Below are 23579 nucleotides of genomic sequence, written 5' to 3'. Positions count from 1 at the left end.
CGGGGGTGGGGCCTCGGGTCACGTGACTGCGCTGGCGCCGAGAAGGCGGGGCCGGCCGGCGGAGGCGGCGGGGGTCACGTGGCTTCGTGGCCGGCGGGCGCGTGGAGCGAGGAGGCGTGAGGCGAGGCTGGATGCGGCCCGAGGACCCGGCCGCCGCCTGTCCCTGAGCGCGGCGCCTTCACGGGGCTTTGTGTCCAGGCAAGCGAGTTTAATCCTATTGGATGAGAGACGGTTTCTTGGATTTATTGATTTTTGAACACCGCGACACCAGTTCTTTTTACATTTAACATTTTGATTCAGATGAGAGTTACACTTAAAAAGATTTAGGAGAGACATAGAGAGAGAGAAGGAGAAAGAGAGAGAGAGGAGAGAAGGAGGAGGAGGAGGAGGAGAAAGAGAGGTGTCAATCAGATATTTATCAAGTTTTGAACACTGCCACAAATTCGTTTTCTATTTAAAGATTTGATCCAAATGAGAGTTACACCTAAAAAGAAAGAACGAGAGAGAGAGAGCGCGAGAGCAAGAACGAGCAGGGAGGAGAGAGGGATGTAGGTGAGAACTAGGGACCTAACAGAGTCACAGGCATGTGAAGCCCTGAATTCTAGATTAGGGACAGTTTAATCTGAGAAGTTACGGGATGGAGGAAGGGGCAGGGGGGTTGGGGTTACAAATCCCACCCCCCCCCCCCAGCAATGGCAGAGAGAGAAGAGAAGAGAAGAGGGGAGGGGAGGGGAGGGGAGGGGAGAGAGAGAGAGGTGTGAACCTGTTTTTTGTTTGCGGTAATGAAAATTTACTTGTGCTAAGTGCTTTTTACAAACACTATCGCATTTCATTCTCAAAACATGAAGAGAAAACCCCCATGTCTACATCTGTTTTACAAATGAAAACTGGAGGGACTGGGACTGGGTTGCGCCAGGTTGAGCCCACACATCACCACACACGTGGACCCAGGTCGAACCTTTGGCCCCCACCTGCAGGGGGTGAGGAGCTTCACAAGAACTGAAGCAGCGCTGCTATTTTTCTGTCCTATTAAATAGAAAGAAAGAAGGAAGGAGAGAAAGAAAGCAAGCAGGATCCAGGAGTCGTAGATGTATTGTACAGACACGAGCCCCAGCAATGAAAAACAACAAATGAAAATTGGAGTATTGGAGTTCAGTTCTATACACTAAACATTTTTTTCTTTTAACCAAACAGCTCTGGTTTATGGTGGTGTAGGGGATTGAACCTGGGACTTTGGAACCTCAGGCATGAGAGTATCTTGGCATAACCACTATGCTATCTACCTCCACCTTTTTTTCTAGCTGCCTGTCACCAACATTTACTCTCTTTGGGACAGACTCAAAAAAGCTTGCCTCTTCCTCCCTCCACTTTCCTTACTGGTCTTTGCAGAGAACTGCGTTGACTTTGAAGATGAAATATAAGGGATTCATTTTATTTCTTATATCTATAGGGAGTCTTTTTCTAATCTGCTAGGCATTAACAACCCCAGTATATGTACTGACCAGTGTATCCTACTAAAAATGCAGTAATCTCAGAATTCTTTTTTTTTTAATATTTATTTTATGTATTTATTCCCTTTTGTTGCCCTTGTTGTTTTATTGTTGTAGATATTATTGTTGTTGTTGTTGGATAGGACAGAGAGAAATGGAGAGAGGGAGGGGAAGACAGAGAGGAGGAGAGAAAGACACCTGCAGACCTGCTTCACTGCCTGTGAAGCGACTCCCCTGCAGGTGGGGAGCCGGGGTTCGAACCAGGATCCTTATGCCGGTCCTTGTGCTTTGCCACCTGCGCTTAACCCGCTGCGCTACAGCCCGACTCCCGTAATCTCAGAATTCTAGTTTACTGTAAAGAAAATGCATAGGGATCTCAGGAGATAGCAGAAAGTTTACAGCAGCGTTCTCATGCCTGAGGCTCAGGTATCTTGATTCAGTTCCTGGCACCACCCAAACATATGCCACAGCTAAGCAGTGCTCTGGTCAAAAGAACTGATAAAAAAAGAAAGAAAGAAAATGCACAGGTCCTATTACCACATCTAGCTAATGATGATCGCATGTAGTGATTATCTCAGGAGCTATCTAGAATGTATTCAACACCCCCACCTACCCGTTTGTGAAACAACTGATAAAGCTTTTGACATAGTAGATATAAAGTTCTAAAATTAGGATACGCAAACATTTCTTTTTGAAAAAATGATTTTATGCTATTTTAATGAAATGTTTTATAAGATTATAGTTGTAAGGGTTCAATTTCAGATTTCTCCAATGCATGTGTTAGCACGGCTGGCCCGTATCCAGTGTTATCTCCCTGCACTTCATGGGCACTGGCCCCTCTCCCCACTTTGAATAGGTTACTTTGGGCTGTAAGAGAACTAGAAAATGCTATCAGAGTTATTCAAAGCACCCCATGGAGATGAAATCCTTCATTAACTACACAAAAAGTGAAACATGTTAGACCAAACATTTTAAACGTGCTTTTTAAATAATACACATTTTAAAAAAGATTTATTCACTTAATTTTTTTTTTTGAGAGAGATGCAGAGAGAGAGACAGAGAAACATCAGAGCACTCCTCAGCTCTGGCTTATGGTGGTGTGGAGGATTGAACCTGGGACTTTGGAGCCTCAGGCATGAGAGTCTCTTTGCATAACCATTATGCTATCTACCCCTGCCCTTTTTAAAAAAATATTTTATTTTTGAGAGAGATGCAGAGAGAGAGACAGTAAATTTTTTTTTAAATTATCTTTTTTTTATTTACTGCATAGAGACAGCCAGAAATCAAGAGGGAAGGGAGGATAGAGAGACAGAGACACCTGCAGCACTGCTTCACCACTCATGAAGCTTTCCCCCTGCAGGTTGGGACTGGGGAATCGAACCTGGGTCCTTGCACATTGTAACATGTTTGCTCAACCAGTTGCGCCACCACCCGGCCCCTAAACATACTTTTACTCTCATGTATGCTTCTGAAGGGAATGTTACTATTAGTTCTTAAATATCTTACAAATTGGCAGCTTAATAGTTCAGATTTCTTGGTCTGTATTGTGTGTGACAAATTTCTTTGCCTGGTGCCTCGAAGATGTGCTTTTACTGGTAATAGTATTTCAAAAGCCTTCTCCGAAATAGTAATGTAAGTTATTCCCTTTGCAGTGGGACAGCAAACAATATGCCCTTTATTTTATATATTTATTTTTTTTCAGTATGCTTGTTAATATGCTGCTTGGTCTATCCACCAATCTCTTCCCCTTTCTTTAAAAACTGAGGTAATATTGGTTTGTAAGACTTTATATTTCAGTTTGGTACAATTTCACATCTCCACAAAATATATATTAACATATCTGGTCCATCACCAAAGTACCAATCCCTTTATCACAGATCATTTTTTGGCCATCTCCTCTTTTCAACCCTACCACATTTCACCTGCTTAGATTTAATTTTATGTTTAACCTCATGCTGTTTCTTTTCTATCTTACATGTGAGTGTCAAATCATCCAGTATGTCTTTCTTCTTTTGGCTTATTTTGCTTAGCACTGCCCCTTCCAGTTCCATCCATGTTATAACAAAAGATTATTCTTGTAGGTGAATGTTTTCCAGCATAGGCACGTGTGTGTGTGTGTGTGTGTGTGTGTGTGTGTGTGTGTGTATGTAGTAGAGGGGGAATATATATATATACATATATACATATATATATATATATATATATATATATATATATATATATATATGGCATACACATACACACAGATAGGACTTTTTATCTACTTTTGTCACTTGAGTTGTTTCTAAGTTTTGGATACTGTAAATAGCACTGTGATGAACCAGAGGCCCACTTCTATCTTTTTTTTTTAAATTTTTAAAAAATTATTTTATTTTATTTATTTATTCCCTTTTGTTGCCCTTGTTGTTTTATTGTTGTAGTTATTATTGTTGTTGTCATTGTTGGATAGGACAGAGAGAAATGGAGAGAGGAGGGGAAGACAGAGAGGAGGAGAGAAAGATAGACGCCTGCAGACCTGCTTCACCGCCTGTGAAGCGACTCCCCTGCAGGTGGGGAGCCGGGGTTTGAACCGGGATCCTTATGCCGGTCCTTGTGCTTTGCACCACCTGCGCTTAAGCCGCTGTGCTACAGTCCGACTCCCCCACTTCTATCTTTTTAGATTAAAATATTCTGTTCTTTAAATAGATACTAGGAGAAACATCACTGGGTCATATCATAGGTTTATTTTTGATATTTTGAGAAGTCATTAGGGGCCGGGTGGTGGCACACCTGGTTGTGCACACATGTTAAAATGCACAAGGATCCAGGTTCGAGTCCCTGGTCTCCACCTGCAGGGGGAAAGCTCTGTAAGTGGTGAAGCTGTGCTGCAGGTGTCGTCTCTCTGTCTCTCTTCCTCTCTATTTCCCTCTAGTCTCTCGATTTTTGGCTGTCTCTATCCAATAAATAAAGATAAAAAATGGAAATCACAGTATTAAAAAAAATAGAAATCATCATACTGTTGTGTGTAGGGGCTAGACCTGTTTATGTTCCTACAGTGTATAAATTCTCCTTTTTTTCCACACCCATTCTAACACTTGTTGTTTGTATCTATTGTGAATAATGCAGCTATGAACATAGGGGTGCATATGCCTTTTTGAATTAGTGTTTGAGTGTCCATTGGATAAATGCTGGATCATAAGTTAATTCCACTTTTTTTTTTTTTTTTTAATTTAAGGGCTCTCCATACAGCCTTCCAAAGGGACTATGTCAGGTGTTTTTTTTTTTTTTTTTTTTTTGTGCACTGATTCTTAAAGGATTGATAGAATTTCATCAGGTAGGTGGAAGGGTATACTAGAGAGTAAATAACTTTGAGCAAAGATTTTAAAATAAAGAAATGTAGTTCCTATTTTGGGAGTAGAGACCAATAATCATGTTCTTGGAGCTTGAGAATGCACATGGTTAGAAACATAGTTATATGGGGCCACATATGACACGTTTGGTTGAGTGCACATGTTATCATGCATAAAGATCCAGGTTCAAGCCCCTGGCCTCCCACCTGCAGGGGGAAAGCTTCATGAGTATTGGAGCAGTGCTGTGGGTGTCTCTCTTTCTTGCTCTTTTTTTTTGTCTATTTCTCACTGTCTCTATCCAAATCAATAAATCAATTGACATTAATAATAAAGAAAACATAGACAGGTCTAAGTTATATTTTGTAAATTCCTTATCAGAGTATTTTATTTTTTTAAATACATTTTATTTGTTCTATTTTGATGAAAGAGAGAGACAGAGGGAAAGACAGAGAGAGAGAGAGAGACAGACAGACAGACAGATACAGACAGACACCAGAGCACTGCTCAGCTCTGGCATATGATAGTATGAGGGACTGAACCTGGGACTTCGGATCCTCACACATGAAAGTCTTTTTTGCATAACCATTATGCTATCCCTCCCACCCAAGAGTAGTTAAAGTTTAAGAATCTACCTCTCCCTTTCAGACCTGATTTTTTTTTTTTTTTGCCTCTAGGGTTATTGCTGTGGCTTGGTGCCAGCACTATAAATCCACTGCTCCTTGGAGACTCTTCCCCCCCACCCCCGTTGTTGCCCTTGTTTATCGTTGTTGTTACTGTTATTATTATTGTTATTGCTGTGGTTGTTAGGACAGACAGAGAAATCGAGAGAGGAGGGGAAGACAGAGATAGGGAGAGAAAGATAGATATCTGTAGACCTGCTTTATTGCCTGTGAAGTGAACCCCCTGCAGGTGGGGAGCTGGGCTTGAACCAGAATCTTTACCCCGGTCCTTGTGCTTTGTGTCATGTGCGCTTAACCTGCTGTGCTACTGCCCGGCCCTCCTCAAACATGATTTGTAGTCTGCTGGATATGCTGTGTGACAGCATTTATCTTCCTAAAACCTAGCTGTTAAATAATTGACGGTGTGCAAACCTAGTCAGCCTATTAATGGAGCCATATTATTCCTTTGCCCAATGAGAGTTATAAAGGGGTGTATCATTGTAGTCACAATGATACAATACAGACTTTTATGACTAACAGGTGATTTCAGTTTCATTTTAGCATTTGATCGTAAAAGTTTACATGCCCTTTAATTAGACTTGTTTTTGGTGATGAAGGAATAAAAGGTTACCAAGATGAAGATATTCCAGAATGGACTTTGAGTTCAGGAAGACATTTTATATTTGACAAGTAAGTCTGTATTTTACATATTTAGTTTGGTTGGCAGGTGAAACTTGGTCTATTTTATTTTATTTTTTCACTTCAGCGATCTGCTTTATTATGAAGAGATCATATACTGTGGGCAAAGGTTGTATGTTTTGGCTGGCAGCCATGGTGCTGGGTTGACCTTTAAATGAATTTTAGAACTGTTCTGATAGGTTAGAAATGTCACAAGTTCCCCCCTTTAACTCAAGTTTTGTAGGTGATATTACTTCTTCTGTGGTAGCATTGGAACATTGACTAGGCATATAGATGAACTACTCTTCATAAATATTATACAATTGTATGGCTGTTGAGAGAGCAAGGGGTTTTCTCTGAGAACTGCTATCACTTAATAAGTTGTTATGTGTTTTTCTGTTTTTGTCCCCAGTCAGCACTGTGTTCTCTCTGACTGAATTATAGCATAGAAGTTGTCATATCAGGCTGGCCTGTTGGGTCTGATGTTCTGCCACCAGTGCCATTTCTGAGTCTCTTCGAAATCTTATCTTTTAAATAATATTTTAGTTTATTTTAATGAGAAAGAGATACATAGAGGGTAAGAAACAGAGAGAGAGAGACAAGAGTACTACTCAGCTCTGGCTTATGATGGTACTGGAGATTGAACCTGGGACCCCAGAGCCTCAGGCATGAGAGTCTTGTATAACCACTATGCTATTTCCCCAGCCCAGAATTTTTTTTTTTCACATTGTAAAACTTGACTTCTAGATGGCTAATATCTTTTTTTTTTTAATTTATTTATGCCAGATAAAGGAAGCTGTCTTTGTGGATAGAGTGTTGAAAATTATAGACTATACTATTTGGGTAGTATAGTCTATAATCTTAAGGAAGTTATCTACATTAAAAAGCAGTTTGCTTGTTATAGAAAATTCATCTAGAAAGTCAAGATCCATAAGCCTCAGTTTCCGTATCTATAAAGTGGAACCACGAGTACTCTTCTTACAGGGACTTATAAAGATTAAATGAAATGAGTAAACACTCAGAATGGCAGCTAGTTTTATTTCCAATGTATATGCATTTTTAAATAGTAAAGCTTATGAAATTATATATTTTTTAAGAGTGCTGTTAGACTAAGGCTTAGATGCACATTAAACACAGCCAATATAACCATTCCAATGAACCTGTGTAGTACTTTGTGGAACTGTTATATCAGATGTTTCAAATCTAGCATACTAGACTTTTGAGCTCTCTGCTCCTTCTGCTTGGCTTATTTTAAACTCAGATGAGTTTGTCCTGATCATTCTAATTGAAATTGTCACTGAAATTCTAATTGAAATTATTTGCCTCTGCTGAAGCTCTTGGTCTCCCTTAATATGCTTTGTTTTTTTCCACATCACTTATCACATTTTGATGGAGTATTTAAAAAACATATATTTAATTTACTTTCCATTTTGTTTCCCTTGTTTTTCATTGTTGTTGTAGTTGTTATTGATGTTGTTATTGTTAGATAGGACAGAGAGAAATGGAGAGAGGAGGGGAAGACAGAAGGGGAATAGAAAGACAGACACCTGCAGACCTGCTTTACCACTTATGAAGTGACGCCCCTACAGGTGGGAAGCGGGAGGCTCGAACTGGGATCTTGTGCTTCGCGCCACGTGTGCTTAACCCACTGTGCTACTACCCGACTCCCTAAAAATATGTTTGATTTATTTATTATTGGATAGAAGCAGAGAGAAATTGAGAGGGGAGGGTGCATGGACAGAGACAGACAGTGTGACATCTGCAGCCCTACTTCACCACTTGTGACGCTTTCCCCCTGCAGGTGGGGACCAGGGCCTTGAACCTGGGTCCTTGTGCACTGTAATTTGTGCTCTCAAGCAGGTGTGTCATTGGCTGGCCCCTTGGTGTAGAATTTAATTTACTATTTTTACTGTTAATTGAATGTATTGTTAACTGGATATAATTGAATATGAGAGAGAGAGAGAGAGAGAGAGAGAAAATATAAGTTCCAGAAGGCAGGAGTACCTGTCTCCCTTGTCACTATATATATATTTAAATCATACTTATTTATTGGATAGAGGTAGTCAGAAATTGAGAGGGAAGGGAGTGATGGAAAGGGAGAGAGACAGGGAGACTCCTGCAGCCCCGCTTCCCCACTCATAAAGTTTTCCCTCTGCAGTTTGGGTGGGGGGTGGGGGCCTCAAACCCAGGTCCTTTTTTTTTCATTCTTTTTTTCTTGAGAGAGAGCCAGAGACAACAGACCACTGGAGTTTGCTCAGCTACTGTGGTCATCCCATGTCATGATGGGGTTTGAACCCTAGGTGGGCTGACTTCTGGTATCTCTGAATACCTGAAGACAACATGTTTTTAAATGATAAAACACTGTCAGTATAATTTTGTGTGTATTTATAACACTCCTTCCTCTAGGTTTTTAGAGTAAGACATCTTCTTTAGAGAATATCAAGGGCACTAACCTCAAGTTGCTATAACACAGTACTACAGATTGGGTATTTCTTAGAGTTCTAGAGACTCGTTGCTTATCATTGAAGTGCCAGCAGGGTTGGTTTCTGGTAAGATTCCTCTCCTTTTGTTGGAGATGACTTTATTCTAGGAGTATCCTTCCTTCCATGGGCGTTTCTCTTTATGTGTGGCAGGAGACAAAGGCCTCTGGTGTTTTTACTCATAGGGAGACCATTCTGGTAAGGACAGTTATTAGTAGGGTCTCACTGTTATAACCTCTTTTAACCTTTTCTGTTAGCATTACTTAGAGTGAGATGATTAAAGTTTGCAAACTCAAATGCTTATAGGGATCAGACAGGCAGGCAGGGTAATTATATCAGCTGTTCAGCCCTGTATTTCAAATACTTTTCTAATGTTCTAATATGTATTGTATTTCTTAACGTTTAGCCCTGTGTGTTTTATTTTAATATTTATTTCCTTTTGTTGCCCTTGTTTTATTGTTGTAGCTATTATTACTGTTGTTATTGATGTCATCATCGTTGTTGGATAGGACAGAGAGACATGGAGACAGGAGGGGAAACAGAGAGGAGGAGAGAATGAGAGACACCTGCAGACCTCTTTCACTGCTTGTGAAATGACGCCCCTGCAGGTGGGGAGTCGGGCCCCAACATGGATCCTTACACAGGTCCTTGCGTTTTGCGCCACCTACGCTTGACCTGCTGTGCCAAGCCCTGTGTGTTATATGCCACTATTGTATCTGTATGTCAGATGAAGAAAATAAGGTGTACAGAAGTTAAAAAAAAAAACATGCTTAAAGATATATGGTGAGTAGTTACATTCGTATTGAGAGCAAATGCTGAAATAACTGAAGCAAGGTGACCTGCTATCATATACACTTGAAGGGTAGCTGGGGTACCCTGCCTAAGAATGACGGTAATCTGGTCTAGCAGATGTTTCTGTTTTTTTTTTTTTTATATCAGTGAAAAATATTATATATATATATATATATATATATATATATATACACCTCAGTGTCAGCAGTCTGAAAAATAAGAACATTGGTTGAGTCAGACAAATTTTGTCTGTAGATTGCATTCACCACGTTTATAAAATAGAGATCAAAATCATAATATCTACTTGAGTGTGATGTAAGAATTAAATGGGGGAATTTTACTTCAGTGTCTGGCCCATAGACCTAAGTAAATGTCAGCTATCATTAGTAGCATAAGCATTTTCTCTAGTCATAAAAATTCTTTGAAAATATCTTTTACTGCAGGTCAGGTGGTAGTGCAGCGGGTTAAGTGCACATGGGGCGAAGCGCGAAGACCAGAATAAGGATCCTGGTTCGAGCCCCCGGCTCCCCACCTGCAGGGGAGTCGCTTCACAGGCGGTGAAGCAGGTCTGCAGGTGTCTATCTTTCTCTCCCCCTCTCTGTCTTCCCCACCCCCCATTTCTCTCTGTCCTATCCAACAACAATGACATCAATAACAACAATACCATAACAACAACAACAAAAAGGGCAAAAATGGCCTCCAGGAGCAGTGGACTCGTGGTGCAGGCACCGAGCCCTAGCAATAACCCTGGAGGCAAGAAAAAAATCATGTATTGTTTTTATTTATTTTATTCTTTTATTTAAGAATGATATAATATGTGAGCACAAACGTGTAAAACCTCAGAGAGTAGTTTCGAAGAGTAAGTGATTAATTGAAGGGTTAGAATTACATTTGTTTGCCACTCCTGTCTTCTTCCCCCGCCCCGCTCCTTAAAAGATGCTGATGCTGTCACTTGACACTTCCTTTTCTCATTCACTGCATCTTGGAGCCCTATCAAAATTTGTATATACGAAGCTACTTGAGTTCTTTTAAAGGTTACATGCTATATTATTTCATACAGATGTGCTATAAGTTGTTATATTATTTCTTTTTTAAAATTTTTATATTTATTGATTTATTCCCTTTTGTTGTCTTTGTTGTTTTACTGTTGTAGTTATTATTGATGTCATTGTTGTTGGACAGGACAGAGAGAAATGGAGAGAGGGAGGGGAAGGCAAAGAGGAGGAGAGAAAGACAGACACCTGCAGACTTGCTTCACCACCTGTGAAGCGACTCCCCTGCAGGTGGGGAGCCCGGGGCTCAAACCGGGGGCCCTTGCGCCTTGCACCACGTGTGCTTAACCCGCTGCGCTACCACCTGACTCCCAGTTGTTATATTATTTCATAAGGATGTGCCATAAGTTATTGCCATAGGCATCTCAATTATCGTTTAGGTAGTTTTTTTTTTTTAATTTCTTTTTATTTTTTTATTTTTTTAATTTTATTTATTTATTTATTCCCTTTTGTTGCCCTTGTTGTTTTTCTATTGTTGTAGTTATTATTGTTGTTGTCGTTGTTGGATAGGACAGAGAGAAATGGAGAGACGAGAGGAAGACAGAGAGGAGGAGAGAAAGATACCTGCAGACCTGCTTCACCGCCTGTGAAGCGACTCCCCTGCAGGTGGGGAGCCGGGGTTCGAACCGGGATCCTTATGCCGGTCCTTGTGCTTTGCGCCACCTGCGCTTAACCTGCTGCGCTACAGCCCGACTCCCTGGTAGTTTTTAATTTTTTTGTTGTTGTTAATAAACAATGACCCTGCAAAGAACAGACATCTTTCTGCACACTTTGAGTATTTCCCTTGTTTTGACTTTTAGATACAATTGCTGCATCAAAAGCATTTCACAAATTCTCACAGCGATTGTAACTTTGTTAAAAATCTTTTAGTAACTTTGCAAAATTCCATCATTTACCAGTTTTTTCAATTTCTTATTACTGATTTAATAATGATTAACATATTATAAAATAATAGGGGTATAATTCCATATAGTTCCCACCACCAGATTTCTGTGCCCCATCCCCTCCACTGGAAGCTTCCCTGTTCTTTAGCTCTCTCTGGGAGTATGGACCAAAATTCTTTATGGGATGCAGAAGGTAGGAGGTGTGGCTTCTGCAATTTCTTCTCTGCTGGACGTGGACATTGACAGGTCAGTTCATCCCCCAAGTCTATTTCAGTCTTTCCCTAGTGGGGTAGGCCTCTGAGAGGTGAGACTTCAGGGTGAAATTGTATATGTTAATTCTTTGATATAATTTCTAAGTTTTTATCATCATCAGTGGTCCTGTGCTAAATATATTTATGAATTTTTTTTAAATTGTCATTTAGTGTGTTTCTGAGACTTTAGTTTCCCAAAGTTACTCTAATGTTTGGTAATTAATAATAATAATAATAATATTTTTTAGAGCTTTCAGAAAATCATGATCAATGTTTTTTAGTGTTATATTCAAGATTTTTATGGTCTTATACATATTTACATATGTTTGATTGTAGGTCTCGTCATATATAATGAAGATCATTGTGAAGCAGAAGACTGAATAAGGCCTTGTAGCTCTGATCCTTGATTAGAGATTTAGAAAAGAAAGTTAAAATTAATTACTTTGCTTTTAGTGTTCCAGTTTCATAATATTTACTCTTTTAAATAAATTTAGGGAGTAGAAATTAACTTGCAGTGCTGTACCAAGGAATATTTATTCTTGTATTTGAACTTTCAGTCTGTATGAAAAAACCAGCAGCTGAAGTGCTTCATGATGAAGTTTACTCTAAAGCATTTTCTGATGTCAGTTCTTGGCATTTTGATCTATATAATTGACTTTACTGCAGACATTCTGATATCTATCAAGTTTTTCCATGAAGAACAATTTGTTTTTGGAATTTTAACAGTAAGCTTTATGCTTTTTGGAACATTTGTTGTTCAGTGTTTTAGTTATTCTTGGTTCAAGGCCGATCTAGAGAAAACAAGCCAAGAAAATCATCATTACTGTCTTCTACTTCATTGCTTGCAAGGGGGAGTTTTCACAAGGTGAGAATACACACTTTGTAAACAGAAAGTTTCTGTAACCCTAGGAGCAAAATTTCCAAGGTTCACAATTTGCATGTAGCACAAAGGTGACTTACTCTTCACTATCAGCACTTAGATGAATCATTGTATAACGTCAGAATTTTCCTGCTTTGTTAACAGAATGCTTTAACTTAATTAGGTCACTTTTTTTTTTCATGTGTACTCTCTTTTTAATGGGAAGCAGAAAGTCTTTAGATCTTATGAATCTTTTGTCTTCTATTTTATATTCCAAGCCTGATTCTTGAAATATTGCCAGTCATTTGCAATTGTGATGGAATAATTTTTTTAACTTGCTTATATCCCTGATTCACTAAATGAAAATTGTTACTGAGTTAATGCAGTAGTCGTTTGATTGCACAGGTACAGAAACATATACAGAACGGAGTACAATCTTGAGAATTAAGTTGTACAAACCTCCTTGGCCACCAAGTACCAAGTTTTATTGTACAGTGGACATTGTGATTGTACTTTAAAAATATTTATTTATTTATTTATTTATTTACTGCCACCAGAGCTGTCACTGGGGCTTGCTGCCTATATAATGAATCCACCGCTCCAGGTAGTCACTTCCCCCCCATTTTTCTTGATTTCACAGGACAAAGAGAGAACCTGAGAGGGGGCAAGAAGATAGAGAGACAGAGAGACACCTGCAGTACTTGATCATGAAGCTTCCCCCACTTCAGGTGGGGAGGAAACCCAGGTCTCAAACCCAGATCCTTCTATGTGGTAACATGTGCCCTTAGCCAGGTGCTCCACCCCTGGGTCCCACCTTTATTCATACTTTTTAGACACTCTGCTTTGTGTTGTCTCCCACTGAAATGGAAGCAGATAGTGTAATCACTGGGAAATATATTACAGAGACTGGTTTTAGGCCCAATTTTACTGTTTTCTTTAGTCTTTAGGAGAATGTTGTAGACCTGAAATATGGCCATATTAACAACGACGTTTTTGGAGATACAGTAGAATGCCTGAGATAGTTACAAAGCTCCTCTCATTTGGTGGAACTCAAATGTTAAACTTTTTCCTGTAGTACATAGCTGCTGCTGAAGCTTTTGTCCAGGTTCCTGTGAACCATTTCCTTCAGTTCCTTAGAGTATTCCTCCACATATGCTTGTCACATATCAGCCAAGGACTTGAGTATATAAATAGTTTTTACGTTCTTTGTGATTCCTTTCCTCCATGGGGGTTCCCCCTTTAATTTTTAGAAAATATTTGATTAATTAATTTATTTCAGATAGAAATTTAAATGGAATGGGGAGAGAGAGAGAAAGAGAAAGAAAGAGTGAGCTATAAACACTGCTTTACCACTCATGAAGCTTCCCTCCTGCAGTTGGGGACCAGGGGCTTGAACTCAGGTCTTTGCAAACTATCATGTGTGTGCTCAGCCAAGTGCACCACCACTTGCTCTTTCCCCTTTAATTTTTAGCCATTTGTCAGACTCAAACTTTTGATTCTTTGATCAGCAGCATTATGACTTTCAGCTTGAATGGTGCTTTGTTTTGTGCCTTTTGAACTGTGGGGTATATGCAGAGGAAAAGTCAGACTAGTGTGTATTACATTAAGTATAAGTCCTTTCTTTTAAGGATTGAATATTCTCTCTCTCCCTCTCTCTCTCTTTCTGGTCTTGTTCATTCTCTCATGACTTGTTTTCTTTGGCTGGACTCCTAGACTTATTGTTAGTCTTAGATTTCTTCTAAATAAATGGCTCATTTTCTTTGTTATTAACTTTGCTTGTATGATGACAGCTCGTGAGCATTTTAAAGTCCTTTCAAAAGAATAACCCGAGCTTGGGGGGTAGGGCAGTGGTGCACCGGGTTACGTGCACATAGTATGAAGCTCAAGGACGGGGCAAGGATCCTGGTTCGAGCTCCCGACTCCCCACCTGCAGAGGTGGGGGGAACGACCCAGAAGTGGTGAAGCAGGTCTGCAGGTGTCTGTCTTTCTCCCTCTCTAGCTTCCCCTTCCCTCTCAAGTTGTCTCTGTCCTGCCCCAAATGCCAAAACGGCCATAGGAGCAGTGGAGTCATAGTGCCGGCACGAGTCCATCAATAACCCTGGAGGCGGGGGGGGGGGGGGGGAGGGAGGAAGAAAGGAAGAAAGAAAAGAAAAACAGCCTGAATGCTTTCAGAGTCATTGAGATTTTATATATTTTCTAGGTTGTCATAGTTAAAGAGTCAAACATCTTCTAGTGTTTGCCATTCTTCCGTATCCAGTCAACAGCGTCAGGTTGAGCCTGATGTAAAGTTTCGAGACCTCCTTTGAATCTGGAGAGGTGGCAGTCGTTGACTATGTGGGTCATAGTCTGTCTGTAGCCGCAGGGGCAGTTCGGGTCGTCTCTGGCCCCCCAGTGATGGAACATAGCGGCACACCGGCCATGACCTGTTCGATAGCGATTGAGGAGGGCCCAATCATAACGTGCTAGGTCAAAGCCGGGTTGACGCTCGCAGGGGTCTGTGATGAGGTGTTTGTTCTTTACCTCAGCTGACTGCCAACTCTGTTTCCAAGAGTCTGGAACAGAGAAGTTCAGTGTAGGCGTAGGGGACCAGATTGGGTGACGAGACGTCAAGCGTTGGACAGGGTGGGCGAAGATATCCGCGTATATTGGCAGGTCCGGTCGAGCGTAGACGTGGGAAATGAACTTAGATGATGCCACATCCCGACGAATATCTGGCGGGGCGATGTTGCTAAGAACTGGCAGCCATGGGACCGGGGTGGAACGGATGGTTCCAGAAATTATCCTCATGGAGGAATATAATTTGGAATTGACCAAGTGGACATGGGGGCTACGGAACCATCCTGGGGCACAGTATTCTGCAGTGGAATAGCATAATGCCAGAGAGGATGATTGTAGTGTGGAAGCGCTCGAGCCCCATGAAGAGCAAACATCTTAATAGATACTAAGTCAAACATCTTAATATATACTGATTAGTATACTATTATATACTGAGTAATTGCTGCTTGAAATAAGACTCAAATTCATTTAAACCTAGACTTCATCATAAAGACATGTTCCTGTCTTGTAGTTAAGATAAATTACACAAGTTGGACATTGCAGTTTGTTTTTCAGAATGTAGTGACAAATAATAGGAATCACTTGCTTTAGGTTTGAACTCCAGGTTTGCCCCTTACTCCTCTCTGTGTTTCTCTCTTTCATTTATTCTTTTAGAGATTTATTTACTTATTTATTTGAGAGGGGGACAAGAGAAAACCAGTACATCACTCTGACACACGCAGTCCTGAGACTCTTAACTAAGGAATTTGTACTTGAGAGCCCAGCACTTTGTCCACCGTGCCACGTCCTAGACTGCATTCTTCGTTGGTTTCAGCAAATCACTCTACTGTTAGCAGCTTTAATTTACCATTTGTGAAAAAGGAATTTTGCTTTAATAACAATTCCTCTAAAATTTGCTTTGTTTCCCATAATACTCTATATTGTGACCCTTTATATCCTACCTTCGTTAGTAAGGCCCTGAAATGTACTCATCTCACTTAATTATTGTGAAAAAGAAACGAGATTATGTATATACACAGCAGTGGTGCCATACACTTAGCCTATCAGATAGGCAGTAAATGTTTTTGGAGGGAGTTGAGTGGCAGCGCAGCGGGTTAAGCGCAGGTGGCGCAAAGCACAAGGACCAGCATAAAGATCCCAGTTCAAGTCCCCGGCTCCTCACTTGCAGGGGAGTCGCTTCACAGGCGGTAAAGCAGGTCTGCAGGTGTCTATCTTTCTCTCTCCCTCTCTGTCTTATCCTCCTCTCTCAACTTCACTGTGTCCTATCTAACAATGACAATACCGTAACAACAATAATAACTACAACAACAACAAAAAAAACAAGGGTAACAAAAGGGAATACATAAATAAATATTTAAAAAAAAGTTTTTGGAGTGTGAGTCTCAGTAAAGGTACCATGAGATTCATATAGCTGAGAGTAATTTGTAGTAGAGAAAGTTTGTGGAAAAATCCTGTTATCTAAGCATATGTCTCAAAATTATCAATATTAATATATACTAATGTTAAAAATACATTAGTTAAGACAAACACTTCATGTTTATTTTACAGGTATTGGTTTGCCTTAAAAAAGGGTTATCATGTGGCTTTCAGACGTAGCAACACACCTGATAACTTCACGGGAGAACAAATTGACCAGCATAGAGAAGTTATACAGCAAGTGACTGATCTGAGCATGCTCAGGCTATTAGAGACTTACCTAGAGGGCTGCCCACAGCTCCTTCTTCAGCTCTACATCCTTCTGGAATATGGCCAAGTCAATATCACTCAGTGTAAGTCTTTCACAAATCCCCCATATTAAGTATGTCAGTGACATAGCTCTTTATGAGAGTTTTAGAATGTTGTGTCTAATGATTTTTTATTTTTAGAACTATTTATTATTTTGGAAAGAAGTGCTGTTTGATATTTGGTTCAAATATCAAACAGTACATGCAGATATATTGTCTGTCTCTCCCTTATTCATTCCTCTAAAGCAAACTGTTATTGTTAGTTGGTGATGATTCTATCAGATAATCTATCAGAAACCCCATCTTATTTTCCTGTAGAAATTATATTATACTTTTATATTATTTCGTAGAAAATGCACAAGAAGAATCTATCTTTGCTTTTTGCATTTAACACTGTTTTGGATCTCTACCCTTTCAGTATGGAAAGAGCTTCTCTTTCATTTTTACTATTTGTGTAGTGCTATAAATCACGGATGTACCATGACCTAATGAGTCCCTTGTTTATGCTAGTGTAGGCCTTTTGAATATATTACTATTGTATTTACCATGATTAATGAACAATATTTAGCAACCCTTGTTTTACATATGTAAAGAGTAAATTCTTAGAATTGGAATAATTTGGTAAAAGTGTAAGTGCCACAAAACCAGTGGAGGGAGTTGGGCAGTAGTTCAGTGGGTTAAGCACACGTGGCGCAAAGCTCAAGGACCTGCATAAGGATCCCAGTTCGAGCCCCCGGCTCCCCACCTGCAGGGGGAGTCGCTTCGCAGGCTGTGAAGTAGGTCTGCAGGTGTCTCTCTTTCTTTCCCCCTTTCTCTGTCTTCCCCTCCTGTTTCCATTTCTCTCTGTCCTATCCAACAATGATGACATCAATAACAACAACAATAATAACTACAACAATAATGAAAACAACAGGGGCAACAAAAAGGAAATAAATATAAAAAAATCTTAAAAAAAAGAATATTAAAAAACAAACCAATGGAAAGCTTTACAAGGTAGTATATGTTTATTCATTTATAGCAGATGCTTATACTAAGGTAAATAGCTGTTTTATAAGTGTGGTTTGGTATTTACATTAAAAATATCTTAATAGGGACCAATTAAAAATGTTAAAACTATTTATTAAATAACTGTCTCCGTTTTCTTTAGTGACTGGGTTTTATGTAGACGTTCATAGTTCAGAAAAGCAGATAGTCCCCTTTCCTGCAGTTCCCTCTGTGCTAGACTTACCTGTGGAATTAGCTCATTCTTCTAAAATGTTCTTAGTTTTCCATAACTCTCTACACTGTTATGTATAGACACTGAAATGTACATGCTGTGTATAGAACCACTTTTCTCTTGGGAGACAAACAACTTATGGATTGAAATTCTGTAGAGTTCTGCATCATATAGTTTCTGAAGCTAGAAGTCCAACATATTAAGACTTAAAACCTTTATTGTGGCATATCTGCTGATGATTCCAAATAGTCGTAGCATCCGGGCTCGGACTGTGATTCATTGACAAGTATCTTTTATTATGATTGTAAGTTGAGGTATTAGTTAAATAGCAAAAAAAAAAAAAAAAAAAAAAAAGGGTTGGTAGCTCAGCAGGTTAAGTGCAAGTTGCACAAAGCACAAGGACCTGTGTAAGGATCCGGGTTTGAGCCCCCGGCTCCCCACTGTAGGGGAGTCACTTCACAGGCGGTCAAACAGGTCTGCAGGTGTCTTTCTCTCCCCCTCTCTGTCTTCCCCTCCTCTCTCCATTTCTCTCTGTCTTATCCAACAACAACAACATCAATAAAAACAATAATAACTACAACAATGAAACAACAAGGGCAACAAAAGGGAATAAATAAATAATACTAAAAAAAAAAAATCTTTAAAAAAATAGCCAAAAAAAAAAAAACCCCAGAAACAAAATGAAAGAATCCAATTGTATAACAGAGGAAGGAGTGGTAAATAAGTTATTAGAGGCTGTTTCATGTAACCATTAGAACCTATATTTACAGACAAATTTTAATGATACAAAGTAGAATTATAAGATAAAATTTTGATACAAAGTAGCATGTAAAATTTTCTGTCAGCATACTGTTAGTGATACAAAGAAATTATAAAGGGAGATATTTGAAAGAAAGCATATAAAAATAACAATGGCTGCTTAAAATTTTTTTATTATCTTTATTTATTGGATAGAGACAGCCAGAAATTAAGAGGGATGGGGGTGATAGAGGGGGAGAGAGATACCTGCAGCCCTGCTTTACCACTCACAAAGCTTTCCCCCATAAGTGGGGACTAGGGGCTCGAATCTGGGTCCTTACGTACTGTAATATATGCGCTCAACCAGGTGTGCCACCACCTGGTGCTACAATGGCTGCTTCTGGGTAGTGGGATTATATATTATTTATTTTTCTTTTTTTTTTAAATGTGCCTACTTTTTAAAAGAATTATTATTTTTATTTATTTATTGGATAGAGACAGCCAGAAATTGAGAGGAAGATAGAGACAGAAAAGGAATGAGACAGAGAGACACCTGCAACCCTGCTTCACCACTGTGAAGCTTTCCTCTTGCAGGTGGGGGCTTGAACCTGGGTCCTTGCACACTGTAACATGTACTCTCAGCCAGGTACACCACTACCCGGCCCCTGCCTATGTTGTTTCCCTCCAGCTTGATCCAATATGGGGTCAGGCTCCTTTTAGGAATACTGAGTGCCTCCAGCAGGTCTTGTTTTTATATATTATTTTCTTTATACTTTTCTAAATTTCCAAATTTTCTGTGGTAACTTTACAGTTTTAGCAATCAAGAATAACTCAAAAAGTTAAAAAAATATTTTATATGTTAGAATTACTCCAGAAGACTGAATGTAATGCTTTGTCCCATCCTGAAACCACACTAAAAAAAAGAGAGTAAAGTTTTGAGATGTAATTTTAATTACTACAGTAAGGGAGTAAAAACAATAAATCAAAAGGACAAATACAAGATCTAATAGCAGATTAGAAATATCAATACATACATAAAGAAGAGAGAAAACAGCGCGGGACAGGTTATTCAAATCAACTCTACCACCAAAAAGCTAAATGATTTGAGTCAACACTTTCTCTAAAAAATACCTAAAACTCTTGGAGAAATACTTTAATAAGTTTATACAAGATTCTTAGAGATTGGAAACTACCAGATGCAAAGGTATAAAACTTTGAATTCTCAGCCAAGAGATAGCTCAGTGGGAAAACTTTAGATTTGTATGACTGAAGCTCTGGGCTTTTCCTGATACTGAATATACCAAAACTAAGCAGGTCTGGTCCATAAATTACATAAATCTTTAAAAAAATGAAATAGAGAAAAACATTCCGTTATGCTAAAGGAAGTAAGTGAAGAGCTTGAAAAAGAAGCCGAGGGCAGCATGCAGAAGCAAAGGAACCCTTGTGCACTGCTGGTGGGAATGTAAATTGGCCCCATCCTGTGAAAAACGGTCTGGGGATTTCTCAGAACACTAGAAATGGACCTACCGTATGATCCAGCACTTTCTCTGCTATAGACCTATCCCAAAGAACACAAATATTTATCTAGAGAGATCTGTGTACACATATGTTCATAGCACAATGTGTAATGCCACCAAATTGGAAGCAATGCAAGTAGATGCTTCATAATACATCAGTAGCCATGGAAGTTGTCATACACACACACACACACACACACACACACACACACACACACACACACACGTTGTGATACAGACACACACACACACTAGATTACTACTCAGACATAAAAATTGATGAGACTCTCTCCTTTGTCTCATTTTGGATGGAACTTGAAGGAATCATGTTAAGAGAGGAAATACAGAAGGAGAAGAGGGAATACTGGATGACTTTGCTTATGGGCAGAACTTAAAAAGGAGAGAAATGGAAAACAGGGTGAGACTTGAATCAGGTGTGGTATATCGCAGCAAAGCACAAGACTGTAGGGCAGGGTGGTGAGATTGAGCAGAGACAACATTGAGGATCCAGTGCATCATGGTGAAGAAGGACTTAAGTTGGTGGCAGGAGTGGGGTTATGAGAAATTATACCTATGAATCAGTAACTGTCTTGCAACTCATTTCCCCCAGTAAAATGATTTGGGAGAAAAAAAAGAAAATATGGCAGAGGAAACTAAAAAATGAGCTGTATATTAAAAAATTGAATTAGAAGAATGAAAAATTTGATTGAAATAATCTGAGCATATTATATATATGTATATATGCAACTATATAGTTCATGTTAGATCAGAAATTATTCATATACTTTATTGAGACAGAGATGGAAATATCAGAGAAAACAAAAGGGTGGAAGATGAAAGAGGAGATGGAATGATCAGAGTACACAAAGCAAAGGAGAGAAAGAATGGAGTGGAGGAATTATATGAATAATTAGTTGCTGAAGAAAAAATATTAGAACCAGGTGATGGTTGTTACCCACCCAGGGAAGTCCATTTCACAAGCTAAGAAGTAGAAAGAAATTCGCACCACAGCATGCCACTACTAGAGGGCATGCTAAAGAATGCGCTTCAGAAGTGTCCTGTGATGCAGAGAGTCAAGAACATGAACTATAGTGAGCAAATCTAAGTGAAAATATATTGTATACATTAGAAATAAATCTTTAGGCTAAGAAAAAGATAAAGTGCAGGGCAACAGGAAAGACATGTAAGTCAGGTGGAGAATAAATGGGAGTTAAAATGTTTTGAATTCTTGTAGAGTCGAGGAGAAGAATATAACAGGTGAATTTAGGGTTTTTTTTTAGGTATAAAATTAAAACAGCGAGAAACTACTTTTAAAAAAAGATTTATTTGATTTAATAGAACAGAAATTGAGAGGAAAGGGGGGAGAGAAAGAAGCACCTGCAACGCTGCCACACTGCTTGTGAGGGACGAGGGCTTGAACCTGCGATCTTGTGCTTAGTCAGATGCGTGCTCAAGCAGATGCACCAACACCTGGCCTGAGAGACACCACTTAGGACAAAAGAATATGACTTTATTAAAACGAAACTCCTGATAGATGTAGTCTGCTTCGGTTGTCATAACAGAATCCCATAGACCAGGCAGCTTGACCAACAGAAATTATCATATAGTTTTGAAGACTGCAAGTATAAGGTCAAGGTACCAGTAGTGTTGGTTTCTGGTGAGATCTTTCCCTGAGCTGAAGGCAGTCATCTTCTTGCTGTGTCCTCACATGATCTTTTCTGTTTGTGGGAGAAATTTTCTTTTTTTCCTTATAAGGAAGAACACCAGTCCAGTCCAATTTGTGCCTCACACTTATGACCTCATTTAAATTTTAATTAACCTCCTTGAAGACCCTAGCTCCAAATATATTCACACTGAATATATAACATATGAATTTTGGAGGCACGCAATTCTGCCTATAAAAAGTGTGGAAGTGATGCAGCGAAATAGCGTACGTGGATACTAAGTGTGCTGCTTTCCTATAGATTTGACCCAGATTTGAGCCCAGTCCCCACAGCGTTAAAAGAGGCTTTGGTGTTACGTTTTCTTTCACACTTTCTTCCTGTTTCTATCTTAACAAATGCAAAAATCAAACATTATTTAGAATAAAAACATAAGAAGAATAACAAATACCAGAAACATCACAAGAGGAAAAAAAAAGTTTACAGGTATAAGAAAACTGGCAAGTGACTGGGCAGTAGTACACCTGGCTGAGTGTACGTGTTACAATGTGCACAGAACTTAGTTCAAGCCTCCTGTCTGTGTGTGTACCTGCAAGGGGGAAATATTCACAGGTGATGAAATAATGCTGAGGTTGTTTTTCTTTCTCTTTCCCTCTCTTATCTCCCCCTTCCCTCTAGATTTTTCTATCTCTATCATAAAATAAAATGTCTTAAAAATAAAAAAGGAGTGATAAACACCACAAATTTCACAAAGAGAAGAAAAGTAATTTACTTTTATTATTTTGAAACTATTCCAATGTTTTTAAAATTGCATGCTCTGTGACTAGCTTTTGATTTAATAGTGATTTTAAAAACTGAGCTTTTTTTAGAATCTTTTTTTCTACCATAGTTCATTGAAATTTGTTTATTATTTTTATTATTTCTAGTTCAGAAATATTCCTTTCAACTTATTGCTGAAAAAATGTTAGTTCAAAGAAGTTTCTTTCAACTTTACAAATTATTGTTAATAACATGTCTTTTTGGATTGGGGATAAATATTACCAGCTTGAATTTTATCCTGAAAGATGAGAATGTTCAAACACTTTTCTTATATATATAATTGATTTTAAACATGGTTTATAGTCACTGTCTCATCTAGTGGATATTGGGGGTCTTATGTTCTTTTTTGTTGGTGTCAGTGATATCTAATCAGAAAGAAATAGGTTAAGTATCTGTGTAGATCTGATAGGGCAGGGTCATTTCAGACTAAAAGAAATGTGTCCATCAAGATGTGGTTCACTGCAAAAGACAAGCAATTCAGTTTGGAAAGAGTATAATGTACAGTACAGCTTAGAAAAATGATCTGAAAAAATATGCAGATAGATAAGTGAGAAGTGGGAAATAGTATAGAACTAATAGTAAATGGTGATAGACCATCGGACTTAATGTTAGGTAAAGGGAGCTAGCTGTCTGGTTGATGGCAATACAGTGAAGTATCAAGATCAGCAAACTGCTTGAGAATCTTAACTTTGCCACTGACTAATTTTAATTAAGCAAGTCTTGTAAATATATCCTTCAATACAAACTTAGTATGTTCTGAAGTCAATTCCCATGTAGTCAGATTGCCAAAGATCATAGTTGCTTTAATAAATCAAGGGAAAATGTAGAGAGGGTAGCTAGGAGGAGATAGGAATTCTATCAACTGCAATTAAAA

The 23579-nt window shown here is 39.0% G+C and overlaps 1 protein-coding gene across 2 annotated transcripts in view; it reads left to right on the top strand.

Moving 5' to 3' along the window:
* Positions 1–6018: 6018 nt before the first annotated feature.
* XKR9 (XK related 9) overlaps positions 6019–23579 on the top strand; it is a 28554-nt gene continuing 10993 nt past the window's right edge. The window contains exons 1-3 of one of the 2 annotated variants that reach the window (XM_007527207.3): positions 6019–6168; positions 11952–12480; positions 16579–16799. In XM_007527207.3, the coding sequence (XP_007527269.2) occupies positions 12206–12480; positions 16579–16799 (496 nt within the window). In that variant the 5' untranslated portion in view covers positions 6019–6168; positions 11952–12205. The remainder of the gene's footprint in view (positions 6169–11951; positions 12481–16578; positions 16800–23579) is intronic. The other variant, XM_060200399.1, reaches the window with a different exon arrangement.

Source organism: Erinaceus europaeus, chromosome 1 (genome assembly GCF_950295315.1).
Source record: "Erinaceus europaeus chromosome 1, mEriEur2.1, whole genome shotgun sequence".
NCBI lineage: Eukaryota > Metazoa > Chordata > Mammalia > Eulipotyphla > Erinaceidae > Erinaceus > Erinaceus europaeus.
The sequence above is the reverse complement of the archived record's forward strand: the minus strand, read 5'-3'. Positions and strand labels throughout refer to the sequence as shown.